This window comes from Daphnia carinata, chromosome 5 (assembly GCF_022539665.2).
Source record: "Daphnia carinata strain CSIRO-1 chromosome 5, CSIRO_AGI_Dcar_HiC_V3, whole genome shotgun sequence".
NCBI classification, from domain to species: domain Eukaryota; kingdom Metazoa; phylum Arthropoda; class Branchiopoda; order Diplostraca; family Daphniidae; genus Daphnia; species Daphnia carinata.
Genome location: NC_081335.1, coordinates 3,565,694 through 3,591,717, shown reverse-complemented (window position 1 = coordinate 3,591,717; position 26,024 = coordinate 3,565,694). Strand labels below are relative to the sequence as shown.

The following is a 26,024-nucleotide window of genomic DNA, read 5'->3' as shown; positions in this document are numbered from 1 at the left end:
TAGCCGAAAGCCATAAGCCGCGTACGCGATTTCGCTGGCCAATGCTTTTTTTTTTTTTTTTCAGATCGAACAATACGAGGCTAAATTCAGACATGATTATTTCCCATCGGGATTGTTATCAACAACAACAACCAGCAGCAGCAAAAGAAAAAAGGACTTCTTTCTCAATTGATTGCAGCAACAACAACAACAACAACCCTCTCACCCAGGGGTTGTTGGATGTGCGTTTGTTCACGTTCTTTTTGAGAATCTTCCTTTTTAGGACGTCCGTTTGTTTGTGTCTGCCGTTGAACAGAGAAAGAGAGAGACGATGAGAGTTGTTACTATAAGGCTGCTGCTGCTGCTGGCCTGCTTGATTGAAATGCTATCGACCAGCTGGGGGCCCCAGAGTCTGCCCTGACTGCAGTTGATTGTCACGCCGTCAGACAAAAAAAAAAAACGGAACTCATTATTCATTACGAAAAGAGGCAACCAAACGGAAAACGAATGAATCCAAACCCTATTCCTTTGTTTGCCACGTTTCTAAAACAGCTGATCGATTTCTTCCTCCTTTTTTTTTTTTGAACGAATATTTAGAAGAAAACCATCTGCCAGCGGAAATCGATCTCACCCCGCTCACTGGCATGGCGAAAAATAAACGTGGGTTATATTCGAGTGTGCAAAAGCAATCACGTAACGTACAGAGCATCGAAAGCTTTTCGACGTTTGCACGGCTTCAAATAGAAAAGACACAGAGTGGAAAAGGTCAATCAGCATTGAAGAGACAACAACAAAAAAAAAACCTTGACGTAAACGATGGGGAGACGTCAATTCGAGACGCAAAAAGGCAAACCACCAACGTATATACAAGAAAAAGGGAAAAGAAACAAACGTACAATCTCACGACAGCTCGATAATAGTGAAAGCAATCTTTGCGAATATGCTCTTTGCGTCCACCCCATTTTTATGGATTGTGTAACAAAACGTTATGGGGCCACGAGAGAGAGAGAGAAAGGAGACCCAATTTTAGACTTCAATATGAGAAATTGTTGCCAAGACAACGAGCAAAAGAACACACGAATAAGAAAGAAAAAAAAAACTGTTGAGAACAAGTAACACGTTTTGCAATAGAAATTGCAATCGAATGTTTCATTCTGTCGGCAGAAAGGGCAAAAGCTACGAGAATCGTCGAGGCACGATTACATTGCATAAAAAAAGAAAGAAACGATCGGCATCGCACAAAAGCCCAGCAATGAAAAGAATAATAAATGAAACATTGGCTTACCCCATGAGCCAGTCGACAGTGTCTCTGAGGTATTCGGGTAGTTTCTCCAGCTTGAAATCGTTGTGGGGGGAAGAAAACAACACCGAAAATGACGAGGTAGGAAGGACGTCGGCCACCCAAGGTTGCTTTTTTGTTTTCTCAAGCAATGCAAGCAGCCAGCAGCAGAACACACTACTTCTGTCCCAACAAGCAAGCCACCAGCAGCCCGAGCAAGTAACAAACGTTGTCCGAACAATTCCAGATGGAGAACGTACAAATTACAAGTCGAAATTGTTCCTTCTTGTTGCAACAGTTTTTCTTTTAAATGGTGCACAATTAATGCCAGTTACAATATTTTGTGGCTAACGATTCGAATTTGCAACCAGCGAGGAGCAGAGTGCTGGTGCTTTCGATCATTCCCCAACCGAACTGACGTGAGCCTAAAAAAAGGAAGGAACGTCGTCTGCAAACATGGCCACCGCGCGCAGCGCCAGACAAATTCTCATTCTTTAAATTACATTATTTTTTTTTTTCGTTACAAGTTAACATTCCAATAATTTTCCGGTAATTGTAACTTGATTTTTCTCAATGAACCACATACTACGCTGAGCGTGATTTTTAATCAACGAAAAATGATAAAAAGAATGAAACCTTGACTGATAGCGATAACACTTTGATAAGCCAACTGAAAACAAAACACATGTTGAAGTTGGCAATAAAACACAAAAAGATACTCAGTGATCCGATACTTTGTGTATATTTGCACGTTAACACGATTTGAACAACGAAAGTTTATTAGTTCATCAGTAGGTTTGTGATTTAGTTGGCACAAGGTTAATACATTATTAATGTTCTGAGATAAAAAAAAAAAAAAAAAAACTACTTTATCATTTTTATTGTTAATCCATGATGACCTGCCAGGTAACTACAACAAAAAAATTTTCGTTAATATTGAATCATATAGACTGATTATCAGTTTTTTCCCCAAAAATACAAATTAATAACCACAACTTGCAGACTAAACTATCTGCAAAAAAATATTTTTGGATATGGCCCTCGTCAACAAAGATAATGCAGGGCTTGTCTTGCTCTCTGTGGTAATAAAAGGAAATGTAGGTCGCCATTTCATTGCTGATTAACTTTCATCATCAAACGTCAGTCTTCAAAAACTGTGCCAATATGACTCCATGCTGGTACTGCCTTGCATTTGAAAAGAAGCTGATTAAACTATCACGACAGTCACTGTCAACATGTCACCGACTTGAACTTAAAAATGAGGCCATTGCGCCAGCGGGACTCGTACTGGCTGATGAGATATCTCCCAACTTGCATCATCATATGACGTGCTCTATCCATCAACCAAATGGAAAGATAAAACACGAAAGAAATACTTTTATGTATTTCGACATCCGAACCTATCGATCCAAAAAGCTTAAGAAGATAACAGTATTAATACTTAAAAAGTCCTGCACAACGTATAAACAGATTCAATAAATACTCTCCTCTCACTGTCAACGACCTTACGATTTTCTTTTTTGCCATCCAAGATTCAAGATGGCCCCCACTGTTTACTTAAAAAGTTCAAAGAACATTTCTTAGATGTCGTTGTGTAATATGCCGCAATCACTGCTTTGAAGGAATGAGATAACGAAGAGAACTTAAAAGTGAAGAAACATCACAATATTCCTTACCATATCTCTCGTTCTCTGTAATGGCGTTATAAATAATCGTCATTTTCATTTCACACAATACGCTTTCGAGTTCCAAATGTATTTCTAAAAAAGGGAAGCAATGAAAAGAACTAGGGGGAAAAGAATCAAATGAATGTTATTGTGCAGCAATTGAAGGGGATTGTTGGGCACCATAGCCTTGAGAAAAGAGCCTTTATCCAAAGAAAAAATTGGTAGACTGTGCTGCAGTAAATGGTAAAAGAAATCTGATCTTTATAGGATCAAGCTTCCTCAAGCAAAGCGAAGAATGCGAGTACCTTGAAATGCTTTTCAATTAGTACGGATTAAGGAAGTATCACAACATCCGCTTTCAGCAAATGAAAAATTAAGGGCAGACAATTCCTTTTGTGGGCGATAACGTTAAATACTATAGCCGAAGAGAGAAGTCATTGGCTGAGTAAAAAAAGGTGGAAAACGGAAACAGAAAGCATGACTGTTCCAATACTTTACTGTTGGGGAAATCGACGTATGATGCGATCTTCAAACTGAATGCGGATCTCTGTGGTTTTCATATTAGGCGACTTTTCAACAAATTTCGCCAACGTGGTCATCATTTTATCAGGGGGGCGATCAAATGGAAAGCCCATCGGTCTCTTGTCGGGATACTTTTCATCTAATACTCCGCAATAAGAGGCTGCATTGCGGCAGAGTTTTTTAGTGTCCTCACCTATACAGCACAACACAAATGTAGGAGCCATAAATAGCCGCAGCTAAAACTAATAAGTGATGGCAGACGTGTCAAACCAAACCTGCGGCAACAGCCTTACCATTAACGACGCGATCCTCTTCCCAGCTGGTGGCCATGGCGAACAGCGTGAAGGGCATTCCTGGGTTAGGCGCACCTCGCGGCACTAAAAAGTGATCCGGCCACCTAACAGACATACATGATTCAAATGAAGTTGCATTTTTCTTTTGCCATAAAAAGAAATAATAATAAGCTTGCAATACGAACCCGCAACCACAGAAATTGGTCATTCTGTCGGTCGGCAAGTCGGTTGGGACACCTTGATGGGCAAATTAGAGCGTCGTCAGGATAACTATTGAACGTAATTAAAGGATATTAATATTAGTACACACCTCCTGGAGCGAGTGGTGTCGCGGGAGCAGCTGCTTCCAGATCTCTAAACGTACGTTCAAACGGGATCGTCACGGAGGAATCGTCCGATTTTCTCTTGACTCTGTTAGCTCCAGGGGTAACTGTCACACAAAATTAAGTTTTAACTATTTTTCTTTGGAAGCATTAAAAAGTCCTATAGTTTTCTACCTCTCACAACAAATTTGTCCAGCTCGATCATTAGAAGACGTTGTTCTCTGAAGGAAAATGGGCGACCTGCCTCGTCTGCGATCGGTGCCAAAAAAATTCGGAACACAATTTCTTGTGTAGTTTTTGTCGAATTGGTCACTTGTATTCGATAGAAAAAATCTTCATGCTGCAGGTGCGTCACTCGTGCCTAGAACCAAGAAACTTGTTTATAATAAATGCTTTACAAAACAATAATCAAATAAAATTGTAGCGTCATCATTACTTGGACGGGACGCAAGCTTGAGAAATCTAAACCGCGGTCCAGCTCCACAATACTTTCTTGCCAGCCTGAAGTTTTTATAGACCAATTTTTTAGTTTCACGTACTCTGTAATTAAACTTTCCCGTGCTAGTCTACATACCTGTGATAATGAGATTTTTTGGTGGATTTAACCCGGGATTATTAGGAGAAGCGTTGCGGCGTACTTCGACGTTGTTCACTGTAATTCCTTCCAGAGTCAACTGCGAGTGCCACGAAAACAAATGATTTCAAACTCATCAACATTTTAAATGCTTTGATAGACCTGTTGAGCAGTATAGGGATTTAAGGTGGCTTTGAATTGCTGGAAAAGTGAGTCGATGAACTTGTGCCATCGGTAGAAGATGGGGTCACGCATGGCCGTCACCGAATCGCCCATCACTCCCATGTTTTCCTTTTTTTTGAAGAGAAACCCACAACTGTTGGGTTATTTTACCAAAACAACAACTCAGACATCATGAAACTTCATTTACCGAATGGCTGCGGTCAGGGTCGTGAATATAACACACTGCAATGTGTCCAAAATTGTGCAGATCACCGTAAAACAACTTGTCGGCAGACCACTGCGACGCTTCGATGAGCTCTCCTAAGGTGTTTGTACCCGTTGTTTCATCTAACTGGACGACTTCGCCATTCGCCTAACACCCCTCCCCAAATACGTGTTACACTTTTACGTCTAAAATACAAGGCGACACTTGATTACCTTTACTACGGATCCTTTGTGTATAGCGTGAAGAATTCGGGTGCGCCACAGTTCTAGATTCTGAATTTGAAATTCGATTCCAAGTTCGACGCCTTCGTCGGGAATATTAATGTCCTATTCAGGACACACACGTTAATTTTTTGTTTGTGATAATGAAGTTATAAGACAGCATTGTTATGCAGAGTTAATGAACCTTGAGAACGAGCCCAGCCGGACGAGATGCCCAATGAATGGCACCGTTGGCATTTGTAAGTTTCGGAAAGTAGGCTTCTATAATGGGTTCGTCCCAGTCGTGATATGACGTTACGCGGGCCAGACCATTAGCTATTCTTTCAGCATCATAACTGTACCAAATAAAAAATTTAAAAATGTGGTTTACTTTCGAGAATCGGGCCCGCTTATCCGAGTATGAGCAAACTTTAGAAATACATTTTGTAAGAGAATTTATCCATTTACCGAGCCAAAATTTGTTGGTGCATGTAATAGAATAGTTCGCCACGACGATCTGGTGGATTTATGATTTCTCCTGTCGCTTCCACTGGAAAAATTAAATGCCAATGCCAATGATGGCTGTTGATGCCTTGGGAAATAAAATGTACAACATGATTTTTTCTTACTATATAAACAAAACAATTATGCAACTTACCCAAGTCTTCGCGGAAATAAGACAACCTATTTTCCACGACTCTGTTTGTAGCTGCAAAGCTGTAGAGGTAAAAAAAAACTTTGCTAGGATTGCTTGTCACTCATTGCAATGTTATGTAATACTTTTTATCGATGATGATGGGTTGTTTAATGGCCGGCTCTTTTTGCTGTTGAACACTCGTCTGTGCTTCGCTTCGCACTTTAGTCTCTGTTGCCATGAAAATTTAACTGAGAGCTGTCATTATTGAAATCAGTACACAATAATTTTTACCAAAAAATTTCCCTGGAAAAATTTCATAGATGGGCGGAAGACGTAACGAGCGAGCATCTTTTCTTTGAATGAGGGCAGCAGACAAAGCATAGACGAAAATATGCTCGTTTACAGCATCGCGTACATCGGGATGGGCAGCCAAATTCAACATACCAGCCACAGTAGGGACATCTTTTATTTCCAACCAGCCAAGTAAATAAAGGACATTTTATGAAGAGTTTTTATAGTTCCATACCTTTAAAGATCTTAACAAGTGTGTAGGCGGCTTCACGGTGGCCTGGATGAAAATTCGAGAATAATCTTCCGCGTGGAATCGTCTTTACCAGGTCTAATTCGGGGATATTCAAGCCATCAGTAGATGCACTACCAGGGGGGACTAAACCAGGTTTTGGAGAAAAATCTGTTGGAGACTGAAGAAAGACCCAATCAGACTACAGGGGTTGTCCAATTTGGATGAATTATTACAGAATAAAGTATATAGTATGTTTAGCCTACCACAAAATCCGGAAATTCAAAAGTAATGTTCGGTTTAGGTGAAAATGGCTGAGAAACCCGCTCGAAAAGGTTAAGAACTTTCCGTTGCTGAAGCTCCAAATCCGACATGGTGACACGAGAATAACAGTCAATCAACTATGACTGATTAATCAGTAACGACTTCGTACGTCTTTTAAACAGGGCGTGGGCAATGGCATACATCGAATTACGTACCAGTTTATAGTTGTCACAACTTTCTCAGATATTACCCAATCAACGTCGGAAGAATGTGGTTAACCATGGGGAGTTTCATTTCTAATATTTAGAAAAACCTGATGGCACATCAGGATTTGGCCCCATGACGACCCTGTTGAGAAACTGTGTAATTCTACTTTTACTTTTCTCTCAATAACATAATGAAAGAAAAAAAAAGAAACATACTTTACATAAATTTTTATCTTCCTATTTCGCCCATTTTTAGTAAAAATTGCTTTAATCGGCGGTAGAAGAAGGTACATGAAGCCAATTCGAAACAATAAAACGTAGCGAATAATATTCCACGAAGTTCTACACCACGTGCTCGCTAAATAACTGCAATCAAAGGAAGGGCGGTTAACCAGAGAACTCGTGATTTCCTACATTCGAACAGCAAATCCAAGTTGGGCAATCAGATGATGGAAAATGAACCCTATGACATTATGTTTCATGTATTCTTACCCAACTTCCATGTAAAAATAATAGAGCAACAATAGTCGAGCTGTCCAACGAACTAACAACCAACACCATTACGTTGTCCTTCCCAAATAATTTCTGATCAGTCAATTAGGGCGGGAAACCAATATTCTCAACGGCATTGCCGTATGTAAAAATATATATCTATATATATTTTCAAATGCATAACAAAATATTCATTGTAAAATAGTTGTTTTTAACTCCAAGGTCAATTTTTTTTATTTATTAAAGCACAAGAAAAGGTAATAAAAAAGAAACTTTTCCGTATTTACATTTTTAATAGATATCGATTTCACGCGTTCGATACAGAGCATACAACCTAAACAGACATACATGCAGCTCCTATTAGTTTAGTGGTTTTTAACGAAACAAAAGCCTTTGGCGGACAACAAAGTAGAATATAGGTTTCACGAGCTATAAAATCGAATCGTTCTACATGGTGAAGCGCCAAACATCAATAATAAAACACGCCGCCATGACCTCTACAATACGTGTGATAGACGCATACTATACGTATGTTCCAATGAAAGGGCATGTGGGTCACCTGAATATGTACACATTTGCCGTGACTGGATATTGGCCAAGTCAATCAATGGTGTAACCCAATATTGTTCTTGGCTCGCCTTACTTGGGGTTTCTAGTTCTCTTCCTTCTTGTCGGCTCATCAGAACTAACGATGACTGTTGCATCAATATATATTACATGTTCCTACATTGCCAGAGATGAAAGGGCTTAGGTCATGAGACAGGGACGACATATTATCCACTGTAAAAAGCTTTTCTAGAACGTGTAGGATGTAACATAAAGAAGATTAGATATTTTTCTTTGATTAGAAAAGAAATGCGATATAATTGATTACGTAATAAAAGCGGTAGATGAGAAGGAAAGGATTTTTGTACCGGAGTATCTATATAACAGTCAAACGAGTAAAGGAACTGGACACCGCTAAATTTGTCTTGTGCGTAAGAATCTTGAATTGATAGTTTTCAACGGACAAAAACTAGTTTTTCAAGCAATCTGTCAAGATTAATTACATATGGGAGCCGTCATTAAAGTTTTCTTAATGATTCAAATTTAAGTATTTAAAAAAGAAAAGAAAAACAAGGATCTATTGTGTTGAAATCTAAGGCCGACTTTTGGATGTGTTGGCATCAGCAGCAGCTATCGAAGCTGCTAACTCAGCAAACTTGGCTGTCAGGTCAACGCTGTTATCGGCCACCAATGACTGCAACTGTGGTTAAAAACAAATCAATGAAATACAAGCGCAGATGCAAAAGCTTTAACTGCAATAATGGCTTACGTCGAACGGAAGTTTCAAATCCGTGTAACGACTACTTGCTGTACTTTTGGCTGGTGAAACCAACTGGTTCAACAGGCTGCTAAGCGATATTTCATCACCCTGGAACGAGACGAGAAAACAAAAACCAACATCGTCAAGAAAATGATATGGAAACGAGATATTAATAATAATCGCTCACATCTCTGTTTTGCCATGTTGAACCTTCTCCACTGTGCAAACTGGAAGCTAGAGAAGGAAAAGTTCCATTTTCTCCAAAAAAGCTACTCAAACTGTCGGGTATTGAAAATGGTATACTCCTGACGGACGAGGATTCCGCTCCATGCTTCTCCGGTGTGTTCGGCATTAAGATCGACATCCATTCTAATAAAAGGCAAACAAAAAGGATAATGCGACACGTAGTTTGTAGCATGCAGGTTTAATTTATTTCTACTACCTTGTAGACGATTAGGTGTAGAAGGCAACGACGATGCAGTGGAAGCAGTGGCCCAGCCAGCGGTGGATCCTCCAGCTTTCACGGGGGTGTGTAATAAAATCGAAGGAGGGCGGAAAAAGTCATGGTCCAGTTCTTTTTTTTTTTTTAATAAAGGAAAAAATTTGTATGAAACTATTGGCACCCTTAAAAATTTATCTCTTACCAGTTCCATTTTGAATATCAGGTCCTTTTTTCGGAGGTAAATAGAGCGGACTAGTAACCGATGCTGTCGGTATGTCCTTTTGAGGAGAGGTTTGTTGCTGTTGACCATCAAGCTGGACTTGTAAGACAAAAGAGCCCGTTCCGTTACCGTTCTCTTCAGGTGGCCAGGTGATATTAACTGTAGTGGATTGCGCCATTAGCGAGGACGGATGAGGTCGCGCTTGAATTGGTAATGGGCCGGGCATTTTATTCAGTGTTGCAGCAAGTGAACCACGCTTCAACGAAGTACCATAACGAAGAGGACGACGTAGCCGTTGTCTCATACGGGAAAACTAGAGAAGAAAGAAGATACAAATCATCGGTTGAAAGTACAAGAAATTAACGGTTACCTGAATTGGTGACTCCATCGGAAGATTTTGGGTAGGACTGGCCTCACTCTGTGGTGACCTCGAGGCGTTAGCTCCTCCCCCTGCTAATTCAGACGAAGAACCGTCGGACGGTAGAGACGCGATGACCTGGCGACGGGCGGCCTTCTTGACAGGAAATATTTCCCCACTTGGTTGGCTCTTCATTAAAGAGCTTTTTGCAATATTAACCAATGCGCCAAGCAATGATACGACGTCTCGGGCTGGTCATGAATGAAGTATTTATAAGCAAAAACAAGATGATAAGAATAATATAGAAAAGGGAACAGTTGCATCAACGTACTTGAACGATCTGCGTCATGTTCAGGTTTACTACGTCGTTCCCAAGCATAATTGAGTTGCAGACGGCCGTTGGAACCACCACAAATAGTGTAAACCTCTCCCACCGTCACTTGATCAGAAGTTTCAAGAATCCAACTTTTGACTTCAAGTTTTACTTCTGTTTCATCCATTTGTTCTTGGCCACTGTAGGTTCTTTTGCGCCCTTTTTTTGTACTGCCAATTGGTGCAATTTGTTTCATCTCTGGTGTTACCCGCATAATTAGTTCATCCTAAAATAAATCGGTTGAAATGTTAAATAACGGTTGGAAATCAAACGGACTTCTGATACCTCAGCCACAGACTCGGCTTCGAGAATAGAGCGAGGCTTCCACTTTTTCGTCAGAAAACTTATAATATTCGATAAAGGTGAAGAACTATCAGTGCTAATACGAATACGCGGATTATGCGCGACAGACTGAACACGAAGAAAGTCTGCATTGCAGCAGGGTGTGAGCTCCATCACAATCCTCTCTGGTGTGGATGGCAATTTCTGAGATTCTGTTCCAGTGGATTGAAGACGTTTCAAAGCAGGGCAGACAGGAGTTTTGATTCTGTAACTTTTGCCTTTAATTTTGACTGATGTAACACCATGTTGAACCTTGATATCCAATAAAAATATTAATGGCTGGAATGAACAAACAATCATAAGACATACCAGCTCATTGAGTTTCTCTCCACATCTGTCATTAAAATAACCTCCAAGCTTTTTCCACATTTCTCCATAATTGATCAATCCATAAAGTTCCTTATGCATTCGCTTCCCTTCATCAGGGGTTGGTAGAAGATACTTTGAAATCTTGTGCCAAGTTCTGTAGTAGAAATGGCGCACCTGATCTTTATTCTTAATGTTGGTAGAGTTCACCAGACTCTTCTTTCTATTCTTAGTATACAGGCAATTTTGTATAGCATCAAAATCTTTGCCAAACTCATTTAGGCCTTCAAAGAAAGCAGCAATATCATCTGCAGACCATTGTTCCCAGGCTCTCCTGCGCTTTTCCTCTACCTGGAGGTTCCCAGCAGGGCCACTAGAAGTTGAAGCTTCTTTTCCATTAAGGATCTCTGATGAAACAGGATCTTTGGTTTCCATCTGATTTTCAATCTTCATCTTCAGACTATATGTTTCTTTTTTTTCAAATATAAATAAAAACTGTTGGTGGTATAAAGCATCGGTTAATGTCCACACGTTCACACTCTTGGCCTCCCTCGAGTCTAAGAACTGGGACAGTTATCGTACATCATTGTATACCTACGGGGAGCTGTATACGAAATGTTCACTTTCACGTCAATTATGCTGTTTTAACTCCTGTAACTTGAAAATTATAACAAACAAGCGAACAAGGGAAGTTTGCAATCCGATAGCAATTTCGTCAATCTTAGCGAACAACAAAAGCGGGAAACGTTATTTTATGACAGTAGAGCTCAGCGCAACAATCCAACAAACGAAACAGATAACCTCGTCGCTAGATGTCAGCCGAAATAACATAATAATAACAATAATAAGGAAAAAATGTTGAAAATTCTTTCGTTTACTGTCCTAATAATTTAAAAAACCAAATAGAATCTAAAAGTTAGAAATAATAAATTGTTACCTTATTAGGTGGTTGCTTTTAATGAAGGGGAGAAAAACAGACTAACAGCTGCACTTCTGTAGTTTACTTGCTGTTTAGCATATGCATTTGCATTAGCTTATAAAAACAAAGGGAAAAAATATTCTTTAATTGATTTTGAATTTGGTGTCGTTAAAGAAGGGATTATCAGTTCCTCGAATTTAGCCCGTGTATCAAGGAAAAATCTGTTTGGTAATCATAATGTCGAACCAAAAATTTGTTTGTCCATATAATCCAACGCATGTAATGAAAGTCACGCGAGCCCATCATCATGTTGTCAACTGTCGCAGAGTATGACACAATTGATTTCGTATTTTAGTCAAGACTAATTGCTTCCAAAAAATTCATAGGCAAATCTTCATAAAGAATTTGTGATTTGCTCATACAATGCCCTTCATCATTATGCTCCTGAAGATGAAGCAAAACACCTAGAGACGTGCCCTGATAGGATTGCAATGATTGATGCCATACACGTCACATGTAAGTTGGCTTCAAAATGCCACAGAAATATGTATTTCAAATGTGTTAATTAATATTTTGTGTGCAGATGGGATGAAATCTGTAATTACAGGTAATTTAACCATGCCTCCTCCTGCTCAAAGGCAATTTGAAGATCATGAAAATTGGGACAGTGATTAGAGTAGCTGTTTAAGACTGTGATGTCTTTCATGATTGATAAAACTTCTTCTTATGTCAGTGTGAATGCAAATTATGGATTTGACATGAAATGTGCACCAGAATACAGACAATTCATGATTTTTATAAAAGTTTTTCTAGTATTCAATATTGAGTACAAGTGGTGAAAGTACATTTACTGATCTATATTTTTGTCATATTCCTCTCTGCTAACAGAATTTGACATATTACATTCAACCCCAAGCTTTTGCAACACAACAGCTACATAACCATCAGTTTCAGCTTTGTTGAAAAGTAGCTGAGGATTCTCTATAAGATTTTCATTAACCTCAATCAATTTACCCTTGACACCTCCTCTTATACAGTACACAGAATCATCCTCACACTCAACAATACAAAGAATCGAATGTTCATCTACACATTGCCCGCCATGCTTCTTTTTTCCGAGAACTTTGTTGTCACTTCGATCGAGCTTTTCACCAACTTTGTAGTTTACTTTTCGTATGGGAGATCCTTTCTCGAAAATTGCATGGCTTTTGGCTAAAGTGACTAAACATATCTTATTTGAATGGTATAACAGACAAGTATCGTTTTTTCCTTCTCTTTGAATATATCTCCGAGTGAAGTAACGATCGATAACACTTGGATACTTGGCAGACAGGGTCACTGATTCCTCAAGAGGTACATTCATGGTAGTTGAGCTGTTGTGGCAGTTTGTTAGCTAGAAGTATTTTCTTGTAGTCTTCGTTGCACTTCTTCTCGTTTGAGTTTGGATTTTTCTGCGTTCAAGCTTCTATTAGTTTCTCGCTAGAAAAAAAAATATTTAAAACTTTTAGTTTGATTTATACTGCAAAAAGAGAATTTTGGATAAAATTTCTATATCCTAGATGACTTTCAAAATAACTGTTAGCTTCAATATGAGAAACAAAATTATATGATGTCCAACAATCACACAGGAATAACCTGGTATTCATAACATATCATGGTTTAAATGCTTGATTGACTCATTGATGTAATACATTTTTGGCCATCAATTTCTTTGCTAACAAAAAAATATTAACACTCATACCTCTCGTTTTAAGCAAGCAACCATTAATGTATCTTGTTTGTTGCAAAAACCAACGAATCTTCCAACCGGGTTCTACGGAAAAAAGTCACAGTTTTTCTATTAGCACATAGTTTTTGATTGGGTTGACCACACGGTGAGTTTGTATACTCACGCCTTGCATTCAACAGGTAAAAATTACCTCTTTATGACACTCCAAAAGTAAACGAATCAGTTCATTGCACTCAGGAGAATGTAAGTGGGGCGAGAGATTCGAATGCATAGTATTTTTACTTACTTAGATTTCGAGCAACAACGAGCACACTGCAGCACGTATTTCGAATGCAGACGACGAGAGATATGTAAACGATACAACGTATGGGCTGGAGCTATTCTGATTGGTACCACCGATTATCGCTCCCCGTATTCTTAGCGCCTCTAGCGCCCTAAAATGCTACAGGTTGAAATTAATAATACTAAAAAGACGTAAATGTAACAGCTAGTCTAAAACAATTAAAATTATTGACGTCAATTTAGAGCAAAAGGCACATTTTAAATTTGCCATTGTGTGATGCATGCATTGTACATGCAACCTGGCGTCAATTTCCATGCAATAAAACTCACCTTCAAACAAACACGGTCGGTAACATAAATTACACTGCAAAACCAGCAGCATTTCCAACATCACCTTGTCATCGAGGTAGGAGATGTTTCGTTTTATTTGAGACTAAAGCCGGTGGGTTTTCAGGAAATTTACAATAGTTTAGGTAAAAACTAAACCGGATCTGTACCAAACACTTATTAACAGTGAAATTTCTCAATTTACAAAATGGTAAATTTTTCAAAGCTTAGGATTTTACTGTGGACATCATACTGGGGGTCCTATTGTTTAATAACTGCGTTAGCAAACGTATCGTTCCAAACGGATTTAGGACAAGAAGATGCGTACAGTGCCCTTAATGTTTTTTCGGCACAAAGGACAATGTTCCAATGCTATAGAATGTTCAACAAATTAAATTTCAATACATACTTTATTGTTAATAATTATTTTACCAGCTGCACACTGTACGCATGTTACTATGTGCCCACAAGGAATGTATGCAATTGATACTTCCTCGTCAAGGCACACTTTGCAGAGACGCGCTTCCTTAAGGCGTCGTATCTCCTCCTCTAAAATTTGAGCTACAATTCGAAATAAAATAATGAGAACGAATTCATAAAAATTGTGCTTTTGACTGAATTACTTCTATCAGTTTCATTGCATTGGCTACCAAGCTGGGCTGATACTTCTGATATACCGAGATTTCCTGTTGCTTTTTCGGAGTTTTCTAGCACCTTTGGAATTGCGACTTCCCGATGCGCATGTGTTTCAGATCTGATTTGCGAGGACAACGGTGCATCTTCATGAGTAATTCTTCTACGGGCATCACTCCCAGAAAGTGAAATGGAATTTTCTTCCCTCGTGTTTTCTGCTGAAGAAGAATGCCGGCCAACTGAAGGCAAAGATGTGGTCGATGGCCATTCCACATCCTCATAGCTTAAGAGAAAAGGAAGTGAAGCACCCAATTTACTTTTTCCATAGAAGCCTGATCTACTGAAATACTTACTTGCCATTTTCCAATGATTGGCGATGTTCATTGTAATGCTGGAACTCAATAGCTGCTTCGAGAAGTGAATCAACAGTACCGAAAGGCTGCCCAGTATTGCGTATTTGGTATTTCAAGGCCTGCTTAACGCGCGAAAGATCCACACCCATTGCTAAAACGGTCTGTACAACGGGGGTGCCTAGTAAAATTCGCAACTCGGCCTCAGAAATCTCCCTTGGTGGGGAAGGTTGACTACCCACTGAAGTCGCCAGGGAGTGCCTAACTTTAGGAGCAGACATTGATTCGGTCGCTTCTTTGATGTACTGTTCACCCTTCATCAACATTACAAAACGACACTGAGGGAACCAGCGAGCGTGCTCAAGCCATGGGTCATCTTCTGGCTCCCAGTTTCTTAATCCCGATCCACAATGAAAACAATTTACATGGTCATTTGTACCTAGATAGAATTACAATAATGTGATGTAAAAAAACATGTTTTAATCTAAGTAATTGCTACCAAGATGGAAGAAGCCGGCCTGAGCCATCGCCCGCGGAGTCTGCTTTAGTTGAGGTGGCCAATGGCCATAACTTTTTAATCGTGCATCAAGGGTAGCGTATGTTATGTAACGTGGCCCGCTATGTTTTGTTATACCCAATTCTTCTAAGTTTTCTCCAACTAAAGCATTTAACTGCATGTTTTCTGAAGATCTCAGTTCTACAAAAATGTACAAGTTAAATTACCCTTAAATTATATTGGCAAGGCATTTTCAGTGTTTTTTTACCTGTATCTGGGAAGGCATTTGGTCTCATTTGTGAAGTAAAATGGTGTGTGGCTCCAAATCCTGTGTTCATTTGCTGTGGAACAGGCAGAGAGGTTGCCCGCTCAACCAAGGCATGAGGCGACTGATCTTCACCCAAGGGTACATTTCCTACGGGTAAACCTGAAAAATACAGTACAAGTATTGCTCTGTCTAAATTTTCAAGATTTAAAAACTAACCCAGTACAAAAGGACATGACGGAAATAGTCGCTGATGTTCTCTTATTGGGTCATCATCTACCTCCCAATCTTTCACCACTCCTCTGCAGAATGCACACTGAACCTGATCATCAACCCCAACATAGAAGAAACCAGCCTTAGCTAATACAAGTGGGTTTAAAAATGTAGCAGAAAAATGTTCATTGAAAGTTCGTAAACGAATATCTTCTCGTTTAAGAACTATCCATTCCTGGGGCATGATGAAAACAGAACCGTACGTACGACGTCAGAACACAACCCTGAAACCCTGACACCGTTCTGTCAAAATACAAAAATAAAGGATCAACGTTGTCATATCTATTACAAGCCTCTTTGCGTAAGAGTGGGTAAATTATGAATCAACCCCGATTGGCTTTAATCGGGGTTCCAACCCGCCTAGAAGATAGCCATAAGGGGGAACCGGGGGAACCACTACATTAACCAGGGCGGGGTGGGGCAAAAATAGGAGTTTACCCCGATTGCCCCGCATCGTTTTAAAAGATGGCGCCTGGAGAGGTACGACCCAAGGCCGATATCGAGTGTGTTGGTTCAGTGTTTTTCGGGAGAAAAAAATATTACTTTTTGCCTATAATGCCAAAATCATTTTGGGAAGAAACAAGAAGAAAATGTGATAGTTTCGCTCATCGTTTTCCCGGTTAACGATATATGCCAATAGCCTCACATGCCATTGATGTAACAATAGAAGTATTAGCTTTAAAAAAGACAGAAGATAAGAAATGAAAAATACAAAGATTACAAAGCACACGTTGTAAAAAAAAAATTGATGCCGACGACTGCTAACGAAACCTAGGAATCAAACACTTACGGTTCAGATAACCAGAGATAACCGATTGTTAGACATAATCAGCCCTTTTAACGTTATATTTATGGTCTGGACTGTAAGACGCCATTTTGAGGTACTTGTTGCCTTAACCCAAGTCAAACAATAAAATACAAATATATATCGTGGCTCATTGTGCTTTGATTTTTGATTTTTCAGGCAAGACTTTAGCAAAATTTGGATATAAAGAAAAATCTCGTAATAAACATCTTAGGTGGTAATCTCACCTCTTATCGCTTTACGAAAAAAAACGACTCGTACTTTTCCAAGGTAACTCCTAATTCAGACGACGTTATAAGGTCACACAGTTCAGATCTTTGCGTCCCTAGCCTAAATGTCCAGTTTTTACGTCTGCACGACGTCGATTGCGTTTCCAATTGTTGTAACTCACCATAATGAAAACGGTTGAACTACCGACTCGCAGTGTTTGCTACAAAGTGAGTCAAAGTGATCTGTTTTGTTATCTTCTTTACATGAATTGGAATTGCGTAAAACTGATAAATGCAAGCTTGCCTAAAATCTTGTCGGGCTGAGTGAATCATCATCGCTTTTTCAACTTGTTTGTCTTCCTACAAGTCAAGCATAAAGTATCTTATTCACGGAAAAAACTGTAAGTAGTTTCATGGAAACATTGGCGTAACTGTTCATGAATCATAATTGTTGTTTACCGTCTGCATACCTTCGTGTCGAAATAGAAGTAGTAGGTAGTACAAAACATGCTTAAATTTTTAATCATAGCTTCCTATCTTTCATTGGAACTCTACGACAATTGTTTTTATTGTACTTTTATCATGATCAATGCTTACCAAATGTTTTAAAATGTGACTCACTGGCTTACTGATATGGACCGAACATTACGGAATGGTTCTACTGACATTATATTATGTGTTTAGTATCAACAAAAACATCAGTTGGTGATACGCCGCTCTACGAAAATGGTTTGGCAAACGAGCTCACCTAAGAAGAAAGCTAAGAGAAGGAGGGAAAAAGTTGAAAAGGAAACCAAACGGAAATCTACGGATGCCGTTCATGGACCGAACGTTTCCCTACGTCAGCTGTACAACGAACGAGACAAACTGGCGCCAATCGAAATGTTTTCTCGGCTTCAAAAAATATTGGCTGGTTTAGAAGAGTTTCACCCAACTGACACGGAAGTCATCTGGTTGATCCTAGGTGGCCTATCCAAAAGGCTTGGGGATGTCGATTTGAGGAAGATGGCCAAGATGATGGAAAAGAAAAAATTATACCACCAGTTTGGTTTGTGTTGTACTAATATTTCAAGACTGGACATCGAAAATTCTGGTAAAAAGCTTAGGCTTGAAGATTTGTTCAGAGCACTTTGTAAAACAACAAGCCTGTACATTACCGTCGCGTCCAATGCGGCTGTTGCTATCCGCCCAAATTTTTTTATTGATCTTTGTAACACAACTCAGGGCCAATCCATCCAGGATCTTGGGCTCCAACCACGAATTATTGAACGTCTTCAGCTCATTCAGAGTATGCTAACCGGGGACAAGATGCAAGATGATTCGGGAAACGAAACCCAAAACACGTCCGGCGATATAACAGCTTTAGGTTCTGGAACTTCAGAGGAGTCGTTACTTGGTGAACCACCAGACGACATCACCGACTGGAACGTTGTACCAAATCAACACGATATCTTCTGGCCGGAACAAGTCTTTCTTAGGCCCAATCTACTTCGTCGAGCTTATCGCGATCTTGAAACTTATCGAGACGTTCAATTTCGTCTTTTGATGGAAGATTTTATGCAACCACTTCGACAAGGCATGGCCAAAGTGTTATCTGGGCAGATTGGGCCGCGGGGTGTCCAGGAAGTGAGGATTTACTACAACGTAACCTTCAGACGGAGCGGCCTGGTCCAGGACAGACACCTTGTTCCAGAACGCGAAACATCTTGGCGGTTTTACAAGGTTAAGTTTGAGAGATTGCCACGAGTAAATTGGATCACGAGTCGGCGTCTTATTCACGGATCGCTCGTTTGCCTGTGGGACGGAATGAAAGAAGTCATCGTAGCCAGCGTTGCAAACAGGTTTACATTTTCACCCTTTACATAATATGGATTTCGAAGTGAATACTTACGAGATTTAACTTTCCTCATGACTTAGCCACCCACAAGAACTGGCAGATGGCCAGGTCACATTGGCCCTCGAATCATCAGACCTGCCAAATAATTTCACAGAAAAGGTAATAGTATTTTTATACTACGTATATCTTAATTTTCTTAACCGTGTGTTTTGCTAGGTGTACGTGATGCTCGAATCAGTCGTATTCTTTGAACCCTACCGGGCTGTCCTTAAAGTACTGCAGGATTTCACTTACGAGTCTTTCCCGATGTTGGATTACTTTCTTGGCTTGGAAAAAGGTCAAATGATCCCATCGTATCTCGCAGACTCACCAGTTTACATGCTTAGAAATGATAAAGAGTCCCCTCTGAGAATTCAAACCTTAATGGACTTCACAACCTGGCCAAGTGCTGAAAATTTGGGTCTGGATAAGAGACAATGCGAGGCCTTGCAGCAAGCCCTTACAAATCGAGTGGCACTTATTCAAGGACCACCTGGCACAGGCAAAACATTCTTAGCCCTGCGAATACTGCGTTCATTGCTTGAAAACCAAAATCTCTGGCAAGGAAAAAATGGAGACATAGGAAATCTATCACCCAAGTTGCAGTTAACCTCAGGGATGGATTGGCGGTTAAAAAACAAAATTTTATGGAAGAAACATGGTAAAAACTGGCAAGATAGCCGAACACCGGTCGTCGTTATATGCTATACGGTAAACAATCTATTTAATTTATATCACATCTCGAATGAAACATTTAAAATTTATTTACCGCTTGAAATTCGAATTATGTAGAATCACGCTTTGGACCAGTTTTTGGAAGGGATACTTGGCACGACTAATAAAATCATTCGCATTGGAAGCCAGTCGAAGTCATCGAAACTGGAAGCTTATAGTTTGCATCAAGTTAAATCCAGAGTCATGCAAACTCAGCAACATGGCCAATACTCCGATTCTAATTACCTTTATTACTTTTACCGAATGAAAGAGGTACATTAAAATCCAGTTAATCAGTTTTTATGAAAATTAATCAAATTGTATTTCAGATACGGGCCAAAATGGAGGTGCAAATTGATGTTATTCAACGGAAAATGCGCCAAACACAATTCGAGATTCTCCAAGTTGCTGAATTGAAAGGTAGAGGTGTCATCAGCGCTGAAATATCGGAGGTGTTTGAACACGCAGACCGGCGCCAATGTAAACAAAAACGTAAAGCCAACATCCTCAAGTGGTGGCTCGGCTGGTCAAACCATCGTCAACTGTTTAAAGTACTCCGTGAAATACGAATGAATCATCGCAATAGGAGCCAAGTAGCGAAAGCGGCCACAGCTATGAGAGAGGAAAGCGCCTTTGAATTTCTACCCGAAGATATTGAAATACCTGACCGTATTGACAACGACATGAACGAAGACATAGTCGACGATGAAGACTACTCAGAGGAGTTACGTTTGGCCAGGGAAGAAATCAGCCCTGCAGTGTTGCCCAATCCTGTTACTGATAACGTTGATGATGGCGAATATGTCCCGTGGTGTGAAACCGAAGAAGGCCATGAAGATATGGAGGAGAAAATATTCGCAAATTTCGCCCACAATCAAATGGAGAGAATGCAGTCCATTCGTGATTTGCTTTTAGCGATGCCTTACGAGACTTGCGAGTCGGAAGTTTCAGCCAATGAAATCATGACTATGCCATTAAGCAAACGCTGGATGCTCTTTGCGCAGTGGAAACGCAGCTACCAGGACATCGTTAACCAAGATTTACGTGATACAGAAAAGGACTACGAAGAAAATATCAAAGAATATAATGAACTCAAGGGTGAGGCACTTGCTGCTCTTTGTCGTACTGCAGACGTTGTTGGCATGACCACCACGGGAGCAGCTAAAAATCGGACACTACTCGAATCACTTAAATCCAAAATAGGTATACCTTGTAAACGTTTTGCTTTTTAAAAAATTTAATCCGCTTAATATAATATTTCTATGATAGTTATCGTGGAAGAAGCCGCTGAAGTTCTCGAGTCGCACATTGTGTGTTCATTAACGGCCGATTGCCAACACTTGATTATGATTGGTAAGTATTGCGTTCATTTGAAATTAAGAACTATTCACAGTTATTCTCGATTTTAGGGGATCACCAGCAGCTGCGACCGTCCGTGAACGTACACCAGCTGGCAACGAAATATCATTTGGACGTATCACTGTTTGAACGTCTCATCATGGGTGGCATGAAGGCAGTTAGACTCGGTGTTCAGCATCGAATGCGACCTGAAATAGCACGGTTGATAGTCCCAGCTGTCTACGCGCAATTAGAAAATCACAGTAGTGTCTATGACCATCCCCGTATTCCGGGAATGCAAAACGACGTAATTTAAAACATCTCTTGCAATGTTTTTCGTAGTTTTTACCACGTTATCGTTTTCAGGTGTTTTTCTATCATCACAATCATCCGGAGAAGGAGGAAGGAAGCAGTTTTTATAATCTGAATGAAGTTGCAATGGCCCTTCGCTTAGCTCTGTATTTGATGCAAGATAAACAAGTTTCTGGCAAGCGAATCACCATCTTGGCTACCTACACCGCACAGCTACATCAGCTCCTAATCGCTCGCAAAAATTACAAATCGAATGCATTGGCCGACGTTCGTATGACGGTGGTTGACAATTTCCAGGGTGAAGAGAATGACATTATCATTTTGTCCTTGGTGCGCAACAACACACGTAACTCTGTTGGCTTCCTGCGCATTGACAACCGCGTCTGCGTGGCTCTGTCTCGCGCACGCAACGGACTTTACATTCTGGGTAATATCCGTATGCTGGCCACAGCAAGTCCACTTTGGGATCATATGGAAAAGGTTTTATTGGAACACGGAGAAATTGGTGAAGCGATTCCTCTTCAGTGCCGTTACCACACCCAAACCGTTCATAAAGTATTTTGGATTTGCATACGTTTTCCGTACATTTCTTTGATAACCGACTCTTTGATTAAACTTTGTAGGTAATACGTCCTGAAGATTTTCCTGTTGGATCGTTTTGTCGTGAAATTTGTGCAGCTGAGCTGCCCTGCGGCCATGGATGTAAACTTACGTGTCACACGGACGGATCCCATACGCGAAATTGTCTCGAAAACGTTGAGAAAACACTGGCTTGTGGTCACAGCCAATCCATGCCCTGCTCGACAAATATTCTCGAAGTTGCATGTCACGAACGTGTACCGGTAATTATGAAACCGTGCATGCATGAACATTACATCATGTGCTCGAAGAAAACAAATGTTTCAAGAATTCCCTGTCCCGTCTTAGTACAAAAATTACTTCCATGTGGACACAGCCAACAGATTCCTTGTTCTGTGCCACCGGACGATTCACTTTGCACAACGGAAATCGAACACAGGTTTACCTGTTCCCACACTACAAAAATTCCTTGTTATCAATCGAAAATTCACCATTTTCTATTGCAATTCCCTTGCAAAGAAATGGTGTGCAAGAAATTGCTCTGCGGTCATCCGAAATGGATGAAATGTTCTGACGATCCATCAGAATATGATTGTGGCATAATGGACGAGAAAAAGTTAGACTGCGGTCACGTTTCGGAGTTCGTCTGTCCTGGAATACTAATTGTTATCCCTTGCCTGGCTACAGTCAACCGTCGAATGCCATGTGGACATACACAAAAGGGTATATGTTGCAAACCCATTGAAAGATGTCTCCAGGAAATACTTCGGTCTCTTCCATGCGGCCATAGCATCAAAACCGTGTGTTGGGACACGAATCCACCTTGCACAACCATTGTAGAGAAGATGTTGCGGTGTGGTCACATGCATCCTGTCCGATGCAGTGAGGGGATTGGTTCAATTGTTTGCAACCAAGAAACTGAAGTACTCCATCCACTCTGCTCGCACATGCAAGTGGTTCCATGCTCCATCGCGAACAATGAATTTCAACTGCGCCAATGGAAATGTAAAGCCGAACCGTTAAAGATGCTGGATTGTGGACACGAAATTCGTCTTCCTTGTGCGCAACAGATCGACAAGAGCATCCCTTGCACTGTGATGATTAATTACACCTTACCATGCCATCACATGGTCACCATTCGTTGCAGTGAGCAGGAGATAAAAGCCCAAGAAAAATGTAAAATCAAATGTGGAGTACCCCTTGATTGTGGACACTATTGTTCATTACCTTGTCATGACCGTACAACTGCACATACTTGTAAAGAAACGGTTTCAAAGCAGTTGAGGTGTGGTCATACTAAGGTACAAATCTCTTGGTTGAAACACCCGTCCAGTAGAACCTTTTTAAATTATTAATTATTTATTACCAGGACATGCCATGTTTCCGTGAGCCAAGCAAAGAAATATGCTTTGTACCAATTTCGTTAAAACGTGCTTGTGGTCACGTTTGGAACGTAGTTTGTGGGGAAGGATCTTCTTTGGAAGAAAACATCTGTGGCGAGCTTGTTGAGAAACGATTACCGTGTAATCACCTGGCACGTGTTCCGTGCTCTATTTCTGCTGAAACAGCCTTCTGTAACGTTCGAATCGAGCAGGTACTAGGATGTCGACACACGGTTCCTACGAAATGTGGAGTCCCATTGGAGAAGAGACTCGCATTGACTTGTATTGTCGAAGAGGTGAAGGAATTGCCGTGTGGCCACAGCTGCCGCATAAAATGTGGATCCAAAGAGAGCAACAAACAATTGAGAAATGTCTTCTGTCGGTAAAGTCAAGTTCACGTATCGTCATTTATTAATCCACTTCAAACGAGTTTCTTTCCTAGAGTTGAGGTTGAGAAGGAGATTCCGAAATGCGGGCACAAAGTGAAAGTCGAGTGTGGGAAAAAGGTATCCAGGAGTGACTGTATTTCCATGTGTGAGAGGAAACTGCATTGCGGACATCGCTGCAAGCTCAGTTGTCGAGAGCAATGCGCTACAAACTCGTGTCGACAAGAAGTCGAACTCGAAGGAGTTCCTCTGCCGTGTGGTCATGGTTTGCGCGGAGAATGTCGTCTTCGATATGCAGGTACTGAAAAACCTTAAAGTCGGATCGAACGAGCAGAAATGATTGTTTACATTTTCAGATCAAGCTGTTCTGGACGCTAAGAAGTTAGAGATGGGCAACTGCACCTTTCCATGCAAGGCAAAATTGGCTTGTGGTCATCGTTGCACTGCAAGTTGCAACGAATGCCAAGTAAACCAGTTCCATTCCGCCTGCGTTCAGCGCTGCAAAAAGATCCTTATATGTGGTCACAAGTATACTCAATCATCTTTTACAGTGATGTTTTTGTTCTCTCATTTTACTTCTGGTTTGGCAGATGCGAAGCGCAGTGTGGCCAAGCTTGTCCGCCATGCAAAAAACCTTGTGGCTATCAATGTTCTCATCAAAAGTGCGCGGAACAATGCTGTAATGAGTGTGTTCCTTGCGAGGTATTGTTAAAAAAATTCTATTTCATGTAATGATTTCTTGTTTGATTTTTTAAAAATTGAAATAATGATTGTTTGGTTTATTTAGAAAAAGTGTGAATGGGAGTGTCCTCATGCGACATGTGACCATCCGTGTTATGAATTCTGTAAGCGAGCTCCGTGTGACAAACCATGCAAAAAAAAGTTTAGTTGTGGGCATAATTGTAATAGTCTTTGCGGTGAAATTTGTCCGCCCAAATGCCCGTCCTGTGCTTACGTTAAGATACCCAACTACAACCCTAAAGCAAGGTATAAACCCCCCAATTAAACTTCGAATTTACATTAATATTAAACATTTTAAACGTTTAGGTATATCTATCTTGATTGCGGCCACTATGTCGAAGTGGAAGAAATGGACGAATTGATATACGGAAACGGTGAGAGTGAAAACAGCGTTTGCAATATTCGGTGCCCATCATGTCCGCAGTGTGGACAGGCCATCCGACACTGTTTCCGTTACGGTGACGAAATCAAAAACTTCTACTTGGATTTGACCAGTATCAAATGGGACGTTACCCAGGACGATAAAATGGTTATCCAACATATCGAAAAGATGCGTAAATCTTTGATCAAGCTGAAGGCACCTGGAGTTGAGTTTGAGGCACAATTGAATTCAGTCCTTACTCAGGGCGTATCACTTCGCAGCCTTAGTAGAGATGAACGTTGGGATTTATTGTATCGCATGCAAATCACTTATCTTTTGTATTACCTCGTAAAAGACACCACGAAGAAATATTCCATGGATTCCATTGAGCAGCCCAAGAAGAAGGACGTCTTTGTATTGAGCGAAACATCAGTGGATTACGTTAAAACTCGGACATCAATCGGATTTAAGTACATGGAGAAATACGCAAATTCTGGCCAAGGATACTATCTCGAGTTGTTGAGTGCGTGGAAACGTTTTGATTTGCATCGACAATTATTTGCTGTAGACACCCTTTCCGCTACAGTACCAGCATCCGTCCGTGTTGATCAGAGGCAGCTGGACAAAGCGTCTCATCTACTTAAGGGGAATCAGTGGACTAGCAGTGAAGAAAACTACATTTTGGAGTGGCTTGATCGCAAGTCAAAGTTTTTTGGTGTTAACTTGGCTAGCTCGGCAAATAAGACCCTCGTTCAACGTCTCAACATGAGTAGTGAATTGTGGGTGAAATGCACGATACCGTCCTGCGAGGCGGTTTTTTGTCGTAGCCGCCATCCCCAATGTCCTGAATGCTTGGATTAATCTCTCCGGTAAGACAACATTTTCTATTTCATTTTTTTTTAAATTCTTTATGTTGGCTTGTTGACTGATTGTTTTTAACGTTCTTCCTATTTTACACAGAAATTGCTTTTCGTTATTGTGTTTCAAAGCTCTTACAGCAACACTCAATTTTGAACTAACATTTTACGCTTCCTAGATTCTAAACCAAATGCTCGTGTCATCAAGAAGTGTAAACATAATGAGCCTCAAAGTTGATGTAATTTGTGTCTGTCAGGTAGAAATTATTCTGTTCTCTGAGTAATAGCGACTAATAGATTGGACCTACTTAGCCTTGTAGTGCTGACCTACCTATAAGTATTTGCATTTTAGCCGATCGGCTATGACGAGGCCGTTTATCTACTAAGCGTGCTGACTCAATTAACCACGAAAGGAACAGAGAAAAAAAGCTGTTTTTTAGAGTGGGTGCACGAAAACCTCGTTCTTACTCAGTTAGCTCGGCCGTGACAGATCAGTTGG

The 26,024-nt window shown here is 40.4% G+C and overlaps 6 protein-coding genes across 11 annotated transcripts; 2 read left to right on the top strand and 4 right to left on the bottom strand.

Annotated features, from left to right (window-relative positions):
• Window positions 1-2,994: 2,994 nt before the first annotated feature.
• On the bottom strand, window positions 2,995-6,981 carry LOC130696585 (phenoloxidase subunit 1-like). 4 transcript variants are annotated; one of them, XM_057519672.2, is made up of 17 exons: window positions 6,649-6,979; window positions 6,389-6,584; window positions 6,154-6,324; window positions 6,006-6,090; window positions 5,884-5,942; window positions 5,694-5,817; window positions 5,431-5,581; window positions 5,238-5,351; window positions 5,008-5,172; window positions 4,800-4,928; window positions 4,638-4,737; window positions 4,500-4,564; window positions 4,238-4,424; window positions 4,051-4,170; window positions 3,926-3,977; window positions 3,741-3,844; window positions 2,995-3,640 (listed from the first exon to the last, which is right to left on the bottom strand). In XM_057519672.2, the coding sequence occupies exons 1-17, from the start codon at window positions 6,754-6,756 to the stop codon at window positions 3,420-3,422; spliced, it is 2,151 nt and encodes a 716-aa protein (XP_057375655.1). In that variant the 5' UTR covers window positions 6,757-6,979; the 3' UTR covers window positions 2,995-3,419. The 4 variants fall into 4 exon arrangements, with proteins under 4 accessions (XP_057375655.1, XP_057375656.1, XP_057375653.1 ...); XM_057519673.2 differs by having other exon boundaries at window positions 6,389-6,563; XM_057519670.2 differs by having other exon boundaries at window positions 5,694-5,942; window positions 6,649-6,981.
• A 1,055-nt stretch (window positions 6,982-8,036) lies between these two features.
• On the bottom strand, window positions 8,037-11,460 carry LOC130696589 (uncharacterized). Its single transcript, XM_057519677.2, has 9 exons — window positions 10,695-11,460; window positions 10,329-10,637; window positions 10,002-10,269; window positions 9,683-9,921; window positions 9,295-9,625; window positions 9,093-9,224; window positions 8,838-9,019; window positions 8,660-8,758; window positions 8,037-8,590 (listed from the first exon to the last, which is right to left on the bottom strand). The coding sequence occupies exons 1-9, from the start codon at window positions 11,142-11,144 to the stop codon at window positions 8,483-8,485; spliced, it is 2,118 nt and encodes a 705-aa protein (XP_057375660.1). The 5' UTR covers window positions 11,145-11,460; the 3' UTR covers window positions 8,037-8,482.
• Window positions 11,461-11,744: 284 nt separating this feature from the next.
• Window positions 11,745-12,352, top strand: LOC130696664 (gametocyte-specific factor 1-like). The gene is made up of 3 exons (XM_057519770.2): window positions 11,745-11,937; window positions 11,997-12,126; window positions 12,194-12,352. Exons 1-3 carry the CDS (start codon window positions 11,848-11,850, stop codon window positions 12,283-12,285), a joined length of 312 nt encoding a protein of 103 aa, XP_057375753.1. The 5' UTR covers window positions 11,745-11,847; the 3' UTR covers window positions 12,286-12,352.
• Window positions 12,353-12,452: 100 nt separating this feature from the next.
• On the bottom strand, window positions 12,453-13,700 carry LOC130696656 (protein Abitram-like). 2 transcript variants are annotated; one of them, XM_057519762.1, is made up of 3 exons: window positions 13,626-13,700; window positions 13,352-13,423; window positions 12,453-13,089 (listed from the first exon to the last, which is right to left on the bottom strand). In XM_057519762.1, exon 3 carries the CDS (start codon window positions 12,971-12,973, stop codon window positions 12,458-12,460), a length of 516 nt encoding a protein of 171 aa, XP_057375745.1. In that variant the 5' UTR covers window positions 12,974-13,089; window positions 13,352-13,423; window positions 13,626-13,700; the 3' UTR covers window positions 12,453-12,457. The 2 variants fall into 2 exon arrangements, with proteins under 2 accessions (XP_057375745.1, XP_057375744.1); XM_057519761.1 differs by having other exon boundaries at window positions 13,530-13,686.
• A 328-nt stretch (window positions 13,701-14,028) lies between these two features.
• On the bottom strand, window positions 14,029-16,203 carry LOC130696613 (baculoviral IAP repeat-containing protein 7-like). 2 transcript variants are annotated; one of them, XM_057519709.2, is made up of 7 exons: window positions 15,912-16,203; window positions 15,696-15,854; window positions 15,431-15,613; window positions 14,935-15,370; window positions 14,572-14,864; window positions 14,381-14,509; window positions 14,029-14,320 (listed from the first exon to the last, which is right to left on the bottom strand). In XM_057519709.2, the coding sequence occupies exons 1-7, from the start codon at window positions 16,147-16,149 to the stop codon at window positions 14,256-14,258; spliced, it is 1,503 nt and encodes a 500-aa protein (XP_057375692.1). In that variant the 5' UTR covers window positions 16,150-16,203; the 3' UTR covers window positions 14,029-14,255. The 2 variants fall into 2 exon arrangements, with proteins under 2 accessions (XP_057375692.1, XP_057375691.1); XM_057519708.1 differs by having other exon boundaries at window positions 15,431-15,628; window positions 15,912-16,201.
• Window positions 16,204-17,136: 933 nt separating this feature from the next.
• Window positions 17,137-25,836, top strand: LOC130696564 (NFX1-type zinc finger-containing protein 1-like). The gene is made up of 16 exons (XM_057519647.2): window positions 17,137-17,380; window positions 17,664-18,820; window positions 18,897-18,975; window positions 19,033-19,566; window positions 19,648-19,842; window positions 19,899-20,772; window positions 20,839-20,922; window positions 20,979-21,214; window positions 21,274-21,774; window positions 21,843-23,099; window positions 23,168-23,562; window positions 23,623-23,864; window positions 23,923-24,094; window positions 24,157-24,268; window positions 24,354-24,553; window positions 24,614-25,836. The coding sequence occupies exons 2-16, from the start codon at window positions 17,706-17,708 to the stop codon at window positions 25,527-25,529; spliced, it is 6,912 nt and encodes a 2,303-aa protein (XP_057375630.1). The 5' UTR covers window positions 17,137-17,380; window positions 17,664-17,705; the 3' UTR covers window positions 25,530-25,836.
• The last annotated feature ends 188 nt before the right edge of the window (window positions 25,837-26,024 follow it).